The sequence below is a fragment of a genome, unplaced genomic scaffold, assembly GCF_019419815.1.
Source record: "Pyrus x bretschneideri cultivar Hongxiangsu unplaced genomic scaffold, Pyrus_bretschneideri_v1 Contig50, whole genome shotgun sequence".
Lineage (NCBI taxonomy): Eukaryota > Viridiplantae > Streptophyta > Magnoliopsida > Rosales > Rosaceae > Pyrus > Pyrus x bretschneideri.
The window spans coordinates 759,848-775,000 of NW_025999788.1; the positions used below are offsets into that span (position 1 = coordinate 759,848).

Consider the following 15,153-nt stretch of genomic DNA (forward strand, 5'->3'; position numbering starts at 1 on the left):
AAACATTAATTTCACAATTCATTTTGATAAAAGTCATGCTTGTATTTAGAGATTGAGTTTGTAAGATATAACGTTAATACGAGACCCAAAATAAAAATAAAATAAGAAATTTCAAAAATTGTCTCAAATCTTAAAACGCATATTTGACCCAGAAAACATCGTTATTTGGCTAAAAATACCCCATATGCAAGCTCAAAGCTATGTGTCTTGTTCATCTTGCCAGTTTCAGTGAACCGGCAAATTATGTCTATATCAGACTCTTATTCTGAGTCCCTCAACTTCGGAATTCACAAAACCTATTTCTTGAACCGGCAAGTTGTTCCATAATTTGGTCTGCTATCTATTCAATGTCGGATTATTGTTAAGATATTATATTCACACTCCAAATTACTTCATTCACAACTTTTAATTTTTTTTAATATTTTTTGACATTCTATACATCATTAACACTTGATAGAAAAATATTAAAAAAATTAAAGGAATGGGGGAAGTAATTTTTTTGTTTGTTTTCAAAGTGAAGAAAGTAATTTAAGATGGGAAGTGTTATTGGCACTTTAAAAATCTCATTCTACGCTTCTCACAAGTGTATTTTTCTTTCCTAATATAGAATGTTTGAAGTGTAGAATGAGATTTTTGAAATGCTAATAACAATTCCTTTTAAGATATGTGAATATAATCTTTCTTATTTTTGGGTTCAGCAACAATTTTATTGGGCATAGTGCTCCTTTATCTAGGGAAAATAAATAGTTTGATTTGGTGACTCGAGCTAGGATCAAGCAAATTGGAAAATAGAGAGTGAACTTTGTAAGCTATAAAAGTAGTTGACTTCAACGAGAAAATTAGTGCAAGACTAAAGGGCAATGAGAGCCCATGCACACAGTTTTAATCCTTGGAATAATCCTACCTTCAAGAAGTGGCGTTGCACCTCTTCACCAGAAAATTCTTATTCTCCAACATTATTAAGTACAAATTCATTGTTTATTTCTTTATATTTAAATAACCCTTAACCATGGTACGAGGAAATTGAATTTATTAGCATTTCGAATCAGAGTTTTCCCACAGTTACGCCTCAAATCAGGTGCTAAAAACATATATTATGAAGAAAGAAAAGCAACCGAGAGATGAAGGAAAGAGACCGAGTCAGATTCTTCCATGTGCAGACAAATAAACTTTCTCCCCAAGAAACACAGATGGAAGAGATATATGGTGTGTTCAGACATACAAAAACAGTTAGCCGAACTCTATCTCCAATTTTTAAATAAAATAAATGGAAAAAAGTCTTCCTGTGTAGTTGTCACAACTTTGTTTAACTTGTAATTAATCTACTTCCTACCCTTGATCAAGTATAATGTATTAATATCGGCCAAGTTTTCATGTTCATCAGCCAAAAGTTTGAGCAAAGTTCTGCCTTGTGATCACTCATGGCTACAAGTTTGATGATCAGAAACTCAATTTTCTTCATCATTTTTGCATGCTTGTGGAGTCTTCATGATGCAAGGGACACACTGAAGCCTGGGGACACTCTCAACTCCTCGAGCTCCTTAGTGTCTGCGTCCGGGAAGTTTGTTTTGAGATTCGTGGTGCAAACCATTGATGCTTCGAACACCAGCTATATAGCGATCCTGCGCGACAAGCAAGGCGCAAACAAAGCATGGATTGGGAACAGAAACTCTCCTATTCCGTACCCTTCTTCTCCACTTCTCACCTTTGACTTGAACAACACGTTGAGAATTACATACCAAGGTGGAAACCCTATTGTGATTTACTCTCCTCCGAAAAATATTAGTAGTACTAATGCTTTTGAGGCTATCCTTCTGGATTCCGGCAATTTTGTGATACGAGAAGCGAGCTCAGTCAACGGATCAACCAATGGGGTTTTGTGGCAGAGTTTTGATTATCCCACAGACACATTCTTACCAGGCATGAAATTGGGGGTTGACCGCAGAAGTGGCAAGAATTGGTCACTTTTGTCTTGGGCAACAAGCTACAATCCTGCACCAGGGCTTTTGAGCCTCGATTGGGACCCAAATGGGAAACAGTTGAGAATCAAGCAGGGTGGGGTGGTTAATTGGACTAGCGGGGTCTTTGATGATGGAAAATTTCCATTTATTTTTCCTGATGTGTCCAAGCAGAGGTACAATTTTGGCATCATTTCGAACGAAGACGAAGACTACCTCACTTACAGTGCTGTAGGTGACCCAAGTGATCCAGAGCCGGAATGGGTGCTATACAGCAGGGGGACACTTTTTGAATATGGTGCACAAGTTGCGATCACAAAGGCACAGGACTGTGACGGATATAACACAGTTGGAGGGTGCGTGAGAAGGGGCCGGCCAAGCAATTGTACGGGGAAGTTTGGTGATGAATTTGTGCAAAAGAATGGATACTTCAAGATCAAAGACTCTAGTAATACTTCAAGAGCCATCAGCTGGTACGTTGTCAGTAGTGTTGATTGTAAGGTTCTTTGTTGGAAAAATTGCAGCTGCCTTGGTTTCGACACTCCAGCAGATAATCAGTCTAGTGGTCCTGGATGCCGATTTTGGAGTGTAGATTGTGAGTTCGTTGAAAATCGCACTGGATCAGGTAATACAAGTAGTGTTTTTGTTTTGTCAAGCCTAACGATGCCTCCAAATTCACCACCTGCTAAGAAAAATGGTACGTCCAATTTGATACCTAAACTTCACACAAGACAGTTAGCTAACTAATCGTATTATATATAACTGAATTCGTAGCTAATTAATTGCAGTAAATTCAGGACATAAGTGGTTATGGGTTGTCATTGCAATCCCTACTGCACTACTATTAACGATGTTTTGCATATTCGGTTATCTACTAAGAAGACGAATGCTTTTAGGTATGTTCTTTAAGCCTAATATACACTTGTTAGACAGAATTTCAGATGTTTGATTGTTGTACTAAATTGCTAGTATGACTTTCTACACTAATTGAAATAGGTGGGGACAGAGCAAGGAAACAGAACACATGGCTTTGCTTCTTGAAATCTGATAAACTTACTGATGAACCTGATCAAGAAAACATGGGAAAACATGATTTAAGCGTGTTTACGTATGAATCTGTTCTGACTGCCACTTCCAACTTCTCGGAGGAAAACAAGCTCGGAGAAGGGGGATTTGGACCTGTTTATAAGGTAAGGCCTTCAATGACTAGATTGTAGTGTCTGCTATATTCTTTTGGAAACAACTGAGAAAATTATGGATAATCAATTCAGGGAAAATTGGTGACGGGACGAGAAATAGCTGTGAAGAGGCTTTCAAAAAGTTCGGGACAAGGAAATTCGGAGTTTAAGAATGAATTGATACTCATACATGAACTCCAACACACAAACCTTGTTCAGCTATTTGGATTTTGCATTCATGAAGACGAGAGGATGCTGATATACGAATACATGCCCAACAAAAGCTTAGACTACTTTATTTTTGGTTTGGAATCAATACTACTTTAGTCTTTGTGATTTTATTTGTTTAATTTGTGAGTGTAAAAACATATTGAGTATTGTTACTTAACTCTCTTTAAATTGTGACAGATTCAATCAGAGGTATGCTACTCGATTGGAAGAAGCGTTTCGGTATAATAGAAGGAATCACTCAAGGATTGCTTTACTTGCACAAATACTCGAGAACGAGAGTAATTCATAGAGATTTGAAAGCTAGTAATATACTACTCGACGAAAACATGAACCCTAAAATTGCAGATTTTGGCTTGGCAAGGATATTTACCCACACTGAATTGGAAGCAAATACTAGTAGGATTGTCGGGACACTGTAAGTAAATGTGTATAAATTCTTAATTGTCATGGCTTCTGCTTTTGGTCGTTAAGCATGTATTTTTGTAGATGTGTACTGATTGATGACTTTTTTCTTTTCCATTTTTTCCAGTGGTTATATGCCTCCTGAGACCATTGAAGGAATCGTTTCTGTAAAAACCGATGTCTACAGTTTCGGGGTGCTAATACTTGAAATCATAAGCGGCCGGAAAAACAACCGCTCCTGCAATGATGATGGCTTACTCAATTTAGTAGGATATGTATGTAACCTTTTCTAGCTGCAGACTATATTCTTGTTTTTAAGGTTGAGCTGTGCTAGGGATGGCCACCCAAGCGCGTCGTTGATGGTTCGTGGGACCTCACTTCCATCAACGGTGGTTGTGAATGACTGTCAGTAGCATTTTATTATTATGATATCCTAACTAAATGATCATGTTAACATTTTTTCAGGCATGGGAGTTATGGAAGGAAAATGCAGCGCTAGAACTAATGGATCCAACTCTAGGCGACTCGTGTAACGGGAATCAACTGCTAAGATGCATCCATGTCAGTCTACTGTGCGTGGATGAAACCGCAGCCGATCGACCCACCATGTTGGATGTGATATCGATGTTGACAAACGAAAGCATGGAGTTGCCTGAACCTAAAAAGCCGGCATATTACACACAAGGAAATGTGGACTTTACTGGTATAGGTGAAACGGGAGGGCAAGCTGGATCGATAAATGTTTTGTCTAATTCCGACATTGGTGGGCGTTGAGAAATCAATCAACAATCCTGTAATAAAACATTGTTCCCATTGATAAAGTAGATCTGGCAACGAAAACAAAAATCATCGATTAAGTGGAATATTGTATAATATATTTTGCTGATTTCTACTTGAAACTAAAATTTGTACCCGCGCGTTGATGTGGAATTGAAAACTATACGAAAGAGTATGCAATTTCAATCTTCATAAATAATGTTTGAGTAAAAAAAACTGAGTTACCAAAGCCAATGCAAATTATACATCACTCCATCATGAGTGAAACAAATTTAAATATCAAAAGAGAAACCTATTTCGTCTATTAAAAATATTACGAAGTTCTTTGGATACGAAAAAACACAAATTGCTTCATGTCCAAAAACATTAATGGGAAATGTTGTTTACTGCAACACTAAAAGTTGTCCCCTACTATGTTGGTCATTAAGGAAGCATCCCAGGCAAGGGAAAAAAAATTGAAATAAATTTATAGACAATAGAATTATATCATGAACAAAATAAGGATAATGCGTGTTTACCTAGTGTTTTTGTGTACAGAAAGAAGTCTGATTTTGTGTGAAATGGAGATGACCTTCTCTAACAATTCTATAGGACGCGATCAAACTTTTGTGCGTTTCCAACTTGCCTTGCAACCAAGTTTCTACAAAAACAGATCGAATTCAAGAAACTAATTAGACTAAGGCATAAGAGATTATAAGAAAAAGTATAGAAAATATAAACCACATATACCACTTAGTATACTACTTTGTATTCCGAATACACCTAAATTCTATTGCCATGGTTTCATCATCCAATTTGTCAACCATCTGAAAAATGAAGAGAGAGTATCTACATAAGTAAAATCTGAAAAGTAATAGCAAAAAAGGAGTCGGTTGTTTAAAACAACGATCTAGCTAAGACAACATCCATACTTGCATATAATTCACAACTTCTGAAATAGAACAGTGTTATAAGGAATTTCCACCAAGTTCCTTTTCAGAGATCCACCAGTCCCTCTCAAAAATCCCACTTCAATGAAAAGGAAGTTAGACCACACTATAAAATGCACTACTCCAGCTTTTTTCAAAAATGATATTCTAAGAAACTAAATGCTTGAAGAACCTAAGAAGAAGATGATATATAAATTTATACTAAATTGTAATATTAAATCTACATGTACTAAAATAAAGTTATTGTAAATGCCCAAAAATAAATCTAAACAAAAACTTGAAACTAAAAACCAAATGGTTATCAAACGACACCTAAATGAATACACATTTTGGATTTATTAAATGAAGTTTTTCAAGACCTTCAACTTAGTGAAACTAATATACAAACACTAAAGAATAATATCGCATAGCCTTACCTCAATCTTGTCAAAATTGATCATGACACCCCCTTTTGTACCACATGGAATATCCCTTACCTACAATGTTGCTAACAAAAGCTTTCAAAACTATAATGAAGGGAAAGACAAAATCCTCAATCTTCCAAACATGGATTACCAAAGTTACCTGATCAGTCTACGAGGTCACTTGAACGGGTTCAAAATGGATGACTAGAGGCAATTTGAGATGAAAACCTGAAATTTGAAATAATGAGAAGCAGACAAATTTAAGGCCCTATGCAAGCAACTTCTCAATGCACATCACATCGATTTGTAATTGTCTTTAGAAGAGCACCTCCTCTCCAATATACCCCAAAATGACCTTTTGGGACTTGGTGCAGAATTGATATCAGTCCTTGATTGATACCCAGGTTCTGGTTCACAACTAAATTTATTAGTATTCACATAATCATGAGACACAATTAGATTATTAGGTTCACAACTAAATTAAAAAAATCATTCACATAATCATGAGACATCATTCCAACTCATTTCATAAACCCAAAAGAAAATCTAAAATGAAACTATGATTTCCACCACTAAATAGCAAAAAAAAATTCTAAAGTTTTAAGAAATTGGGAGCCAAAATTCCATAATTAACCAAAACAAAGAAAAATATCTAAAACCCAGATTTGAAAACATAGAAATAAACATACATGCCACTCGCCATTTCAGTTGCTTCTGGTTATGTAAGGTTATTTATTTGACTGCTGTAGGGTATACGAAACCAAGCGTAAATTAATGGAGCATGTTCAAAAAATAACCCAAATGAAAACCCAAAAAATCAGAAGAAAGAAGACCCAAAAAAATAAAAAAAATACAGGTTCCTAAATTTCTTTTTGAGGTTTTATCAAAAATTTGTAAATCAAAATCAAATTCCAATCCAAACTCAAATTGCAAAACAATCAGAGCATACAAATTTAATAACCCAAAAGGTTAATGCAACCAAACCTATACTTGAGTACGTCACGCAACGTTTCATTTGGGTGTGCAACATATGCTTCCCTGTAAGAAACAGCTTTCCGCATGCGCTTCCCACGACCAAGAGCTGCTTCTTCCTCACTTCGATATTTCTCCCATCTACAAATCCAACAAAATGCAAATAAGCCCGTAATAAATCAAGAAAATGGGAGATGGAAAGCACTTGGTACACAAGAAACCTCATCAGAAACATTAAAGAATTCAACCTCCCCTCGAAATCCAGACGCCAACTTCATCAGTTCCTCCTGATTTCCAGAAACCAATCTGAACCATGCAACAATCCTAATATAGAAAAGGAGGGAGAGAGTAGGAGAAGCAGCGATCTTTTAATTTTTTTTTTTATTTTTAAATTAATGAAAATAGTTTGAAAACTTTAAATGTAATGATAAAGATAAAATAAATAGTATTACGATTAATTTTTTAATGTAAAAATGTAATTTTATTTTAAAATAAATAATATCTAAAATTTTTGGTTAAATTTTTTTTTTAATTTTTTTTTTTTTTTATGAGATAAAGCGGAAGAGTCGAGAGGAAGTCGAAGAAGAAGGTGCAGCGATGATGGACGCGTGGGTTAGGAGGACAAATCCATATTTTTGCTGTGTAAAATGAAAAGAAGTGCTGATATCAAAGGAATTGGAGGGCATTTTCGTCCTTACACTGTTAATGAACAATTTTGCCCATTTTTTAACTCGCATAATTGTCTTGCACGTTAGCCATCCACATCGGGGAAGTAAAAATAATGGGATTAAATATGATTATTCCATTACTTTAGTCTGAAGTAGAAGTGAACGGCACTGTGCAATGTTGAGGTAGATTTCATTTTATTTACGAAATTACCATTATAGCTCCTTGCCCCCTGATTTCACCTAATTTGCAAAATTGCCACTGGGCTTGAGAAATTTTTTATTGTGTTAAATGACTAGACTGCCCATCTCATCTTCAGATCCCACGGTGAGGATGGAGAGATATAGGGGTAGAGTCGTCTTTTTATCATTGGGGTTTCAGTTTGGGGTTAGGTTCCTTCCCCTTCACTTCGTTCTGTCGTCGGCACAGGCAAAGCCATGCCGATCCTGGCATGGGTAAGTGGGAGGGCGACAGTGAGGGAAAGTGAGAGTGACAGTGAGAGAAAGAGAGATTTCAGGGATTTGGGGGTAGGGAGAGTGATCTCAGGGATTGGTAATCCCATCCCGTGTTTTCCTCTCATCTCTGTCGCACTCAACCTCTCTCTAACCCTTTCTCTTTCACTCTCTTTCAGACTCTCCCTTTCTCCCAACTCTCCATCTCTCTAAACTTTAGTCCTAACCCTAATTTGTTCTTTCATTCCTCAATTTTCTCCATCCGAGGAATGAAAAATCGAACTGGGTTTTCAGATTATTGATGCACAGGGATTCACGGACAGAGAAGGGAGAGAGAGAGAGTGTGTTGATTGAGGGAGTTGGTGAGTATGGGCTTGCACAGAGGGAAGAACGCAGAAAGAGAGAGAGAGAGAGAGAGGGAGAACGATTGCAGAGACAATGAGAGAGATCGCAGAAAGAGGAGGATGACGAAAATTGAGGGGGAACCCATGTCTGCAGAGAGTGAGTAATTTCTGAATCAAGGAACCTTGCGTTTAGAATTTAATCCTAATTTTTTTCTCTCTGCAGGACAAAAAACTACCAGGGAAGGAAGAGACTGCCAGGAAAGTACAACCCAGACCGGAGAAGACAAGCAATGGCGGAGGAACCAAGGCTGTAGATCTTTGATAAAGGGTATAAATCCTTTTCGTTTCTGGTAGTTCGCCCTCACCTAAAAATGTGATTTGCAAGGTTTTCCAAAATAACAACATTCAAAACAGTAGAGTGGTTTCACTTTTCACAAATTTACATTGGTTGTCATCTGTAAATGTTATACAATGCTGAGTTCCAAACTTTGTCTCTGACATTTTAGTGCGTTTTAGATAGAATGCAGTTATGGATGTATTTAAAATATCATGGGTTAGGGGTTTTAAGAAATACCCAAGTTCTATAGTTTAGTGCCTTTGTTCTTTTAGGATTCTTCAACTTTGATTTGGATCAATTTTGGGTCTGCATGTTGTAATTGTGGTTAAAATTCAAAAGTTTTATAAATCTTTGATTGATTGATCAAGTTTACGGTATAAATGAAGTTTTTGGATCCGAAGCGGTCAGGATGCTAAGTTAGGAAGGCTTATTTTGTCCTATGGGTTTGGGACGGATTGGGATGGGTCTAGGTGGCTGTCATTCGATGAGGGTTTGGTGAATGAGAGCCATGCTGCCTTTGCAGAGAGAGAGAGGGAGGGAGGGAGTAGTAGGTTGTGTTTTATCGTCTTCGCTGCACCATGAATTTGATTGGCTATCCCTGAGTATGTGTTGTGTTTTATACTTTTTCTTTCATCTGGAAGATGACTTCTGATTCCTATATTAATGAGATACAAGTGAAACGGTTGTTAATATTTGGGAACCAACAGAGCTCCTTATTTTGGGGGTTTGTTTATGATTTTGGCAGGAGAACGATTTGGAGTAAGTGACTCACAAAGTTAAACTTCGATATCGAAATTAATGGAAACCCATTGGTATGATTTCTTCATCTGAAATTTTTGATTGCCCAATTGGTTGTTTCATCAATTAATTGTGTGAAAACATATATGTGTAATTTTTTATTTCTTCCAATTAAATGGTAAGATCAAATTAAGCTAATAACTTTTTGTTTTGTAAATGTTGTGTAATTAAATTATTCATATTATCAATTAATTTTTAGCAAACATTTGTGGGTAGTTGTTAATTTCCTTCAATATTTGATAATAATTCAATTAAAGCTGAGAACTTTGTATTTTGTTCATCACCTGCTGTAAATGTTTGGCTATTTTGTTCATCTCCAGTTTCTTGAAGGCAGGAATGTCTGGTATTGCTCACCTACTATGTTTAATTTTCATTGTTCATCTGTCTGATTATGCTTTTTATTTTTGCTATCTCCCTTCATCGATAATACTTTAGTAAAAGGATAATAAACACCGTCTAAGACTTATGTACCTTCGTTTTGGCGGTACAATTTCTTCATTGTGAAGATAATACTGTGATTGTTTTGCTTCTGGTAAATCTTTTATCTATATTCCGTCTGTTCCAATTTGAATTCCCTTTTTTGGATTTTATATGCCGCTGATTTTACTAATTGAAGTATATAATTCCTTTCACACCCTCCATGTATATGTGGTGGCACGGTTTGATTTTTCATGGAGCGATGCTCAGTTTCACCAAGAGACATTGTGTGCGCACACACATGCTTTCGTTGTTGCTGTCAGTTGTGGTGCTTTATTGGGCTTTCTTGGCTAAAAGAGTATTTTTGGTTGCTCAGTTAATAAATCTGAGATTTGTTAGCACCTGTGACGCTACTGTTATATTTTGGGTACGTTTTCTGTCCTTCTGCTTTTTTCCAGTTTGGGGATGCACTGATAATTGTTGGATTAAAATGGATTTGTATTTTTGGGGAAGAAATGAGAGGAGTCGTTGGAATTTTAGAAAGCTTTGTCTTTCTGCCTTTTATGTGACAAAGGGAATACGGACAGGGAGAGGAAGAGATAAAACATTAGTTTAGATTGCAATTTTAAAAGTTTTTGTGCTGTTATTGCTGGAACCTATGTATTTTGTTGGGAAATTGATAATATGTAAAGTTATTAGAATTTTGGAAAGCTTTGCCTTTATCAGTTTTATCTGCCAAAGGGAACACAACTCTTACATATATGATTTCAAGTTTTTCCTTTAGAAATTCAAGCTCTGTTGAATACATGGGGTGTAAGAGTGTTTAGGACAAGTTTTTCTGATTCCTGAAGAAAAAAAACATGCTTATGAGTAATTATATTTTAATTTTTATTGAATTCAGGTAGCCATCTTTAGTTTTTTTGCTTTGATTTGAAGAATTTCTTACCCAGGATTTGATCCTAGCTATTGATAAGAGTCAGGTTTTATAACTCAAACCATTTCCATTAACTATTTGGTAATAGGATGAAGTTCATACATATAAAAGTGGTTTCCTAAACAATGACATCAAATTTTGAAGTAAAAAATCTAATAACATTACTATACTTTCAGTTTGATTCAATGACATCAAATTTTGACGTAATAAAAAGTTGTTTTGCTTTGATTTTACAAAATTCACTGATGTACTCATCTAATTCTTAAATTTTCAGTCTTTTTAATGATTAGTTTGGTATTTGGGCAGCTTTGATCTATCATTTCAAATATGTGATTTTGTCTAATTCTTTATGATCCTCAATTTCTATTGTCGTTTACAGTTTAATGGACATTCTTGAATGACTTTGGTTAACACCAAACAAATGGGATGTGTCATATTTTTCTTTTTCTATTCCTTTACTTTCATTCAGAGTTTTGTTTGAATGCCATCATTTTCACAAGCCCTTATACACCCTTGATTCAAACTTCATCATTCTTTAAATATCTGTATATATTATGCTCACACGTTTTGTAATCCCGCAGCAACGTTCGGGCACTATTTCTAGTTATAATAGAATTGCACGTCAAGTATATCTTAGATTGTTGGTTTCATACTCACCTTCCCCTCAGCTATTATAGTCTCTTGACTGGATGAATTTTTATATTTTCTTGGATCTACGGTTTCAATGCTTTTTATAATTTCCTAGATCTATCTTTTTTGTTCATTCATGATTATGTTGAATGTTTTTCAGGTTAAATGTGTCTTATTCATATAGTTAAGGCTAGTGTAGTCAAGTCCCGCAGCATTGTGCAGACATATTACTAGTTATAACTAATACCGAAGCTTTTGTGATAAAACTTCACATCTGACAAATTAGGCAAGTGGTAATTATTAAGATGGATGTTGTTAGAGAGGGGTTCCCGGCCCGTCGACTTGAAAAATTCAACAATGCACGCCATGTCAATTTCTGCCAAGTTTCCATCATCATGATCTGCAGAAATTGAATTAGGGCCGGCCGCGGGCTGTAGGAATTTTGACAAGGAAGAGAAGAAGAAAAACTATAAATTTCGAAACCTGGAGGTTGGCTTCAAAGGAGTTCAACTGACAATTAACTTATAAATCCATACAAGGTCTTTTCTCCCACCATTATCAAAATCATTCTCAAAATTAGGAACAAAACTTTTCGCTTTGCACGTACACATATTTTCTCTTTTACTTTGTAATATTCCTCGTTCCATCAATGTGTTGAGATATTATCTTCAACCGTATCTTGCACGGCTCCTTACCGTGGTGGAGATTAGTCTTCTCTTTTAGTCGGTGAATGTTAAGTCTTCTCACCCCTAAAGACTTGCACAGTTATGCTTTGACAAATGTGGCTTTATCATAAAACCCCAACAACATTAGTTATACATTAGTATATTTTAACACCACCGTCGTGCTCGTTGATCATGGCTATCATCAACTCAGTTTTCTTGATCATTTTTGCATGCCTGTGGAGTTTCCATGATGGAAGAGACACGCTGAAACAAGGTGACACTCTCAATTCCTCAAGTTCCTTGGTCTCTGCATTGGGCAATTTCACATTGTCTTTTGTTGTATATTATATAGACGGTTCCAACTGTAGCTTTCTAGCTATCATGCGCAACGGAGCTGCAAATAGAGTATGGTATGGCAACCGAGACGCGCCTGTTTTATACCCTTCATCCCCACTACTTACCTTGGACTTCAACAATACATTGAAGATTTCCCGGACAGACGAAGATCAAGATCCTATTGTGATTTGTTCGGCTCCACATACTAGTAATAATAATACCAGTGTTGTGGCTACCCTTTTGGATTCTGGCAATCTTGTACTACAACAGGTGAATTCTGTGGACGGATCGATGAACCGGGTAATTCTGTGGCAAAGTTTTGATTATCCCATTGATACCTTTCTTCCTGGTATGAAATTAGGTGTGAACCATAGAAATGGCCACATTTGGTCTCTTTCATCATGGTCAGGTATCTTCGACCCAGCTCCAGGGTCTTTCACCCTTGATTGGGACCCCAACCAAGGGCAACTGAAACTGAGGCGAAAAGGGGTTATTTTTTGGACTAGCGGAGTCTTAAAATCAGATGGGAGATTTGAATATATATCATCCGATGAATCCATGATGAAATATAAATTTAGCGTTGTTTCAAATGAAAATGAAGACTACGTTACTTACACTGCTGCAGAAGGTGGCTCTTCAGAAGAGTTGGTGTTGAACACCACTGGGTCACTGTATCTGTTGAACACCACTGGGTCACTGTATCAGTATAGTGTACAACGTGATGTTGCACAAGCAGAAAAATGTGATGGCTATAACACTGAGGGAGGGTGCGTGAAAAAGGACCGCCCGAGTGAATGTATGAAAGAAATTGGTGGTGAATTTGAGCTCAAAAATGGTTCTTTTGAACCAAGCAATATCACTAATACTTCACGAGACCCCTACTGGTTTGGTAGTAGTAATACTGATTGTAAGGCTACTTGTTGGCAAAACTGTGACTGCCTTGGATTCGACTTCCCAATATCTGATAATCACACTACTGGCTGCCGATTTTGGAGTGTAGACTGTCGGTTCGTTGAAAACATCACCGGCTCGGGTACTACAAATGGGAGTTTTGTTTTGCCAAGAAAATCAAGCACGCCAACAAAATCTTCATCTCAAAATTTTATCGGTAACTCTGGACTCTAGCTACGCACATATATTCATTCTTCTCAAGATACATGTCATGTAGAAACAAATGAAAAACTTCAACTACAAATTTAACAATTCCTTCGGTTTAGGATGTCGGCTGTTCGGTAATCATATTCGTTTGTAGTTTTTTGTTTTCATTTTTTTGTGCTAGTCATTTATTTGTTTAATTCAATTAGGTAGACTTGTTTAACTGACAAATCAACAAGCTGATGTATATGTATATTTCATTATCATATATTTTTTTATTTTAGCTCATACTAGATTCAAGAATATGTATATATGGAGAAACAGGGCTAATTAATATTCTGCATGCAGCACGTAAGCTATGGATTGTCATTGCTATTCCCACTGCTCTACTTGTAGCGTTGAGTTGCATATTGTATCAGCTAAAACGAAGAAAATTTTCACTTTCAGGTATCAAATTCTGTAAGCGTAATAAGACGTTCTTGTTTGACAGAGTTTCACATATCTGCAAGAAACATTAGTTGCACAGAATTTGGTTGGTAAAAGTCCTATCAGTTTCTAATGGGGTTGGTAAAAGGCCTTTGACTGGCTAATGAGATAGTCACTGATATGTCATTTACCCCCTTGTTCTGTACTAGAGTTGATGACTATTGTTTTCTTGTAGTGCCTTTAACCAGCATTTTCCGCAATTGAAATGTTAACTTAATTTTTACCCTAAAACTAAACATGTAGATGAGAACGGGAGAAAGATTCAGAATGAATTGCTTAACTTCGTGAGATCTAATAGACGTCATGATCATGGTCGTGGGTTTCAAAATTATGGAAAGATGGGGCATTCTAAATTAAGTGCCTTTAGCTATCCATCTGTCTTGGCTGCCACTTGCAACTTCTCTGAAGAAAACAAGCTCGGGCAAGGGGGCTTTGGACCTGTTTATAAGGTAACGCTTTAAATAGTACAAAGTGTATTTTTGGTTTATATTAACTGATAAATATATTGTTTCAGGGAAAATTGGTAACGGGACGAGAGATAGCAGTAAAGAGGCTTTCAAAATGTTCAGGACAAGGAACATTGGAGTTCAAGAATGAATTAATACTCATATCTGAACTCCAACATATGAACCTTGTTCAGCTCTTCGGATTTTGCATTCATGGTGAAGAGAGGATGCTGATATATGAGTACATGTTGAGAATCAATGTTAGGTAGAATCAATGTTAGGTATGGTTGAGTGGAAAAAATTAGGTGCAATTAATGGGTTTTGTGTGGTAGCAAATAATCTTAGTTTAATTAAGTGTGGTGTAGCTTTCATTTGGTTTGCTATAAATACCCAAGTCCCCAAGCATTGTAAATCATCCAAGGAAAAACAAAGCCTAGAGCTAAATAAGAAAAACTTTGCTAATTAGTTTGTTTTGTGAGCTTTCTTTAAGAGTGTGCTCTATTTTCTTCTTCTTGGGATCATTAGAGTTATCTTGGATACTCTTCTTATTTAACAATTGGTATCAGAGCCAAGTCGGTCAGGGATCGTTCTTGGTAGAGCATTGGTTGTAAAGTCTCTTGAAATTCCGAGTATGCTCTGTGGTTGCAGTTTTGACTGATCTTCCACCTCAGAAAAGATTTCTTGAGATTATTGCTG

The 15,153-nt window shown here is 36.3% G+C and overlaps 3 protein-coding genes and 1 long non-coding RNA gene across 5 annotated transcripts in view; 3 read left to right on the forward strand and 1 right to left on the reverse strand.

The window, feature by feature from the left end:
* The first annotated feature begins 1,421 nt into the window (after positions 1–1,421).
* On the forward strand, positions 1,422–2,705 carry LOC103952072 (G-type lectin S-receptor-like serine/threonine-protein kinase CES101). The gene has a single exon (XM_018648603.2). The coding sequence runs from the start codon at positions 1,422–1,424 to the stop codon at positions 2,703–2,705; it is 1,284 nt and encodes a 427-aa protein (XP_018504119.2).
* A 20-nt stretch (positions 2,706–2,725) lies between these two features.
* Positions 2,726–4,668, forward strand: LOC125468147 (G-type lectin S-receptor-like serine/threonine-protein kinase At1g67520). The gene is made up of 6 exons (XM_048569822.1): positions 2,726–2,854; positions 2,955–3,148; positions 3,230–3,440; positions 3,545–3,782; positions 3,897–4,044; positions 4,235–4,668. Exons 1-6 carry the CDS (start codon positions 2,809–2,811, stop codon positions 4,541–4,543), a joined length of 1,146 nt encoding a protein of 381 aa, XP_048425779.1. The 5' UTR covers positions 2,726–2,808; the 3' UTR covers positions 4,544–4,668.
* A 155-nt stretch (positions 4,669–4,823) lies between these two features.
* Positions 4,824–7,239, reverse strand: LOC103953987. Of its 2 annotated transcripts, XR_007252852.1 has the most exons (7): positions 7,073–7,239; positions 6,864–6,992; positions 6,208–6,286; positions 6,040–6,107; positions 5,458–5,951; positions 5,276–5,352; positions 4,824–5,186 (listed from the first exon to the last, which is right to left on the reverse strand). It is a non-coding gene; the product is annotated as an uncharacterized LOC103953987 (long non-coding RNA). The 2 variants fall into 2 exon arrangements; XR_007252851.1 differs by having other exon boundaries at positions 4,824–5,352; positions 7,073–7,238.
* Positions 7,240–7,936: 697 nt separating this feature from the next.
* The window catches only part of LOC103952034 (G-type lectin S-receptor-like serine/threonine-protein kinase At1g11330), a 15,224-nt gene continuing 8,007 nt past the window's right edge, over positions 7,937–15,153 (forward strand). Inside the window, exons 1-5 of the mRNA XM_048569820.1 lie at positions 7,937–8,641; positions 9,396–9,791; positions 13,874–13,972; positions 14,255–14,460; positions 14,526–14,702. Of these exons, the coding sequence (XP_048425777.1) occupies positions 9,785–9,791; positions 13,874–13,972; positions 14,255–14,460; positions 14,526–14,702 (489 nt within the window). The 5' untranslated portion in view covers positions 7,937–8,641; positions 9,396–9,784. The remainder of the gene's footprint in view (positions 8,642–9,395; positions 9,792–13,873; positions 13,973–14,254; positions 14,461–14,525; positions 14,703–15,153) is intronic.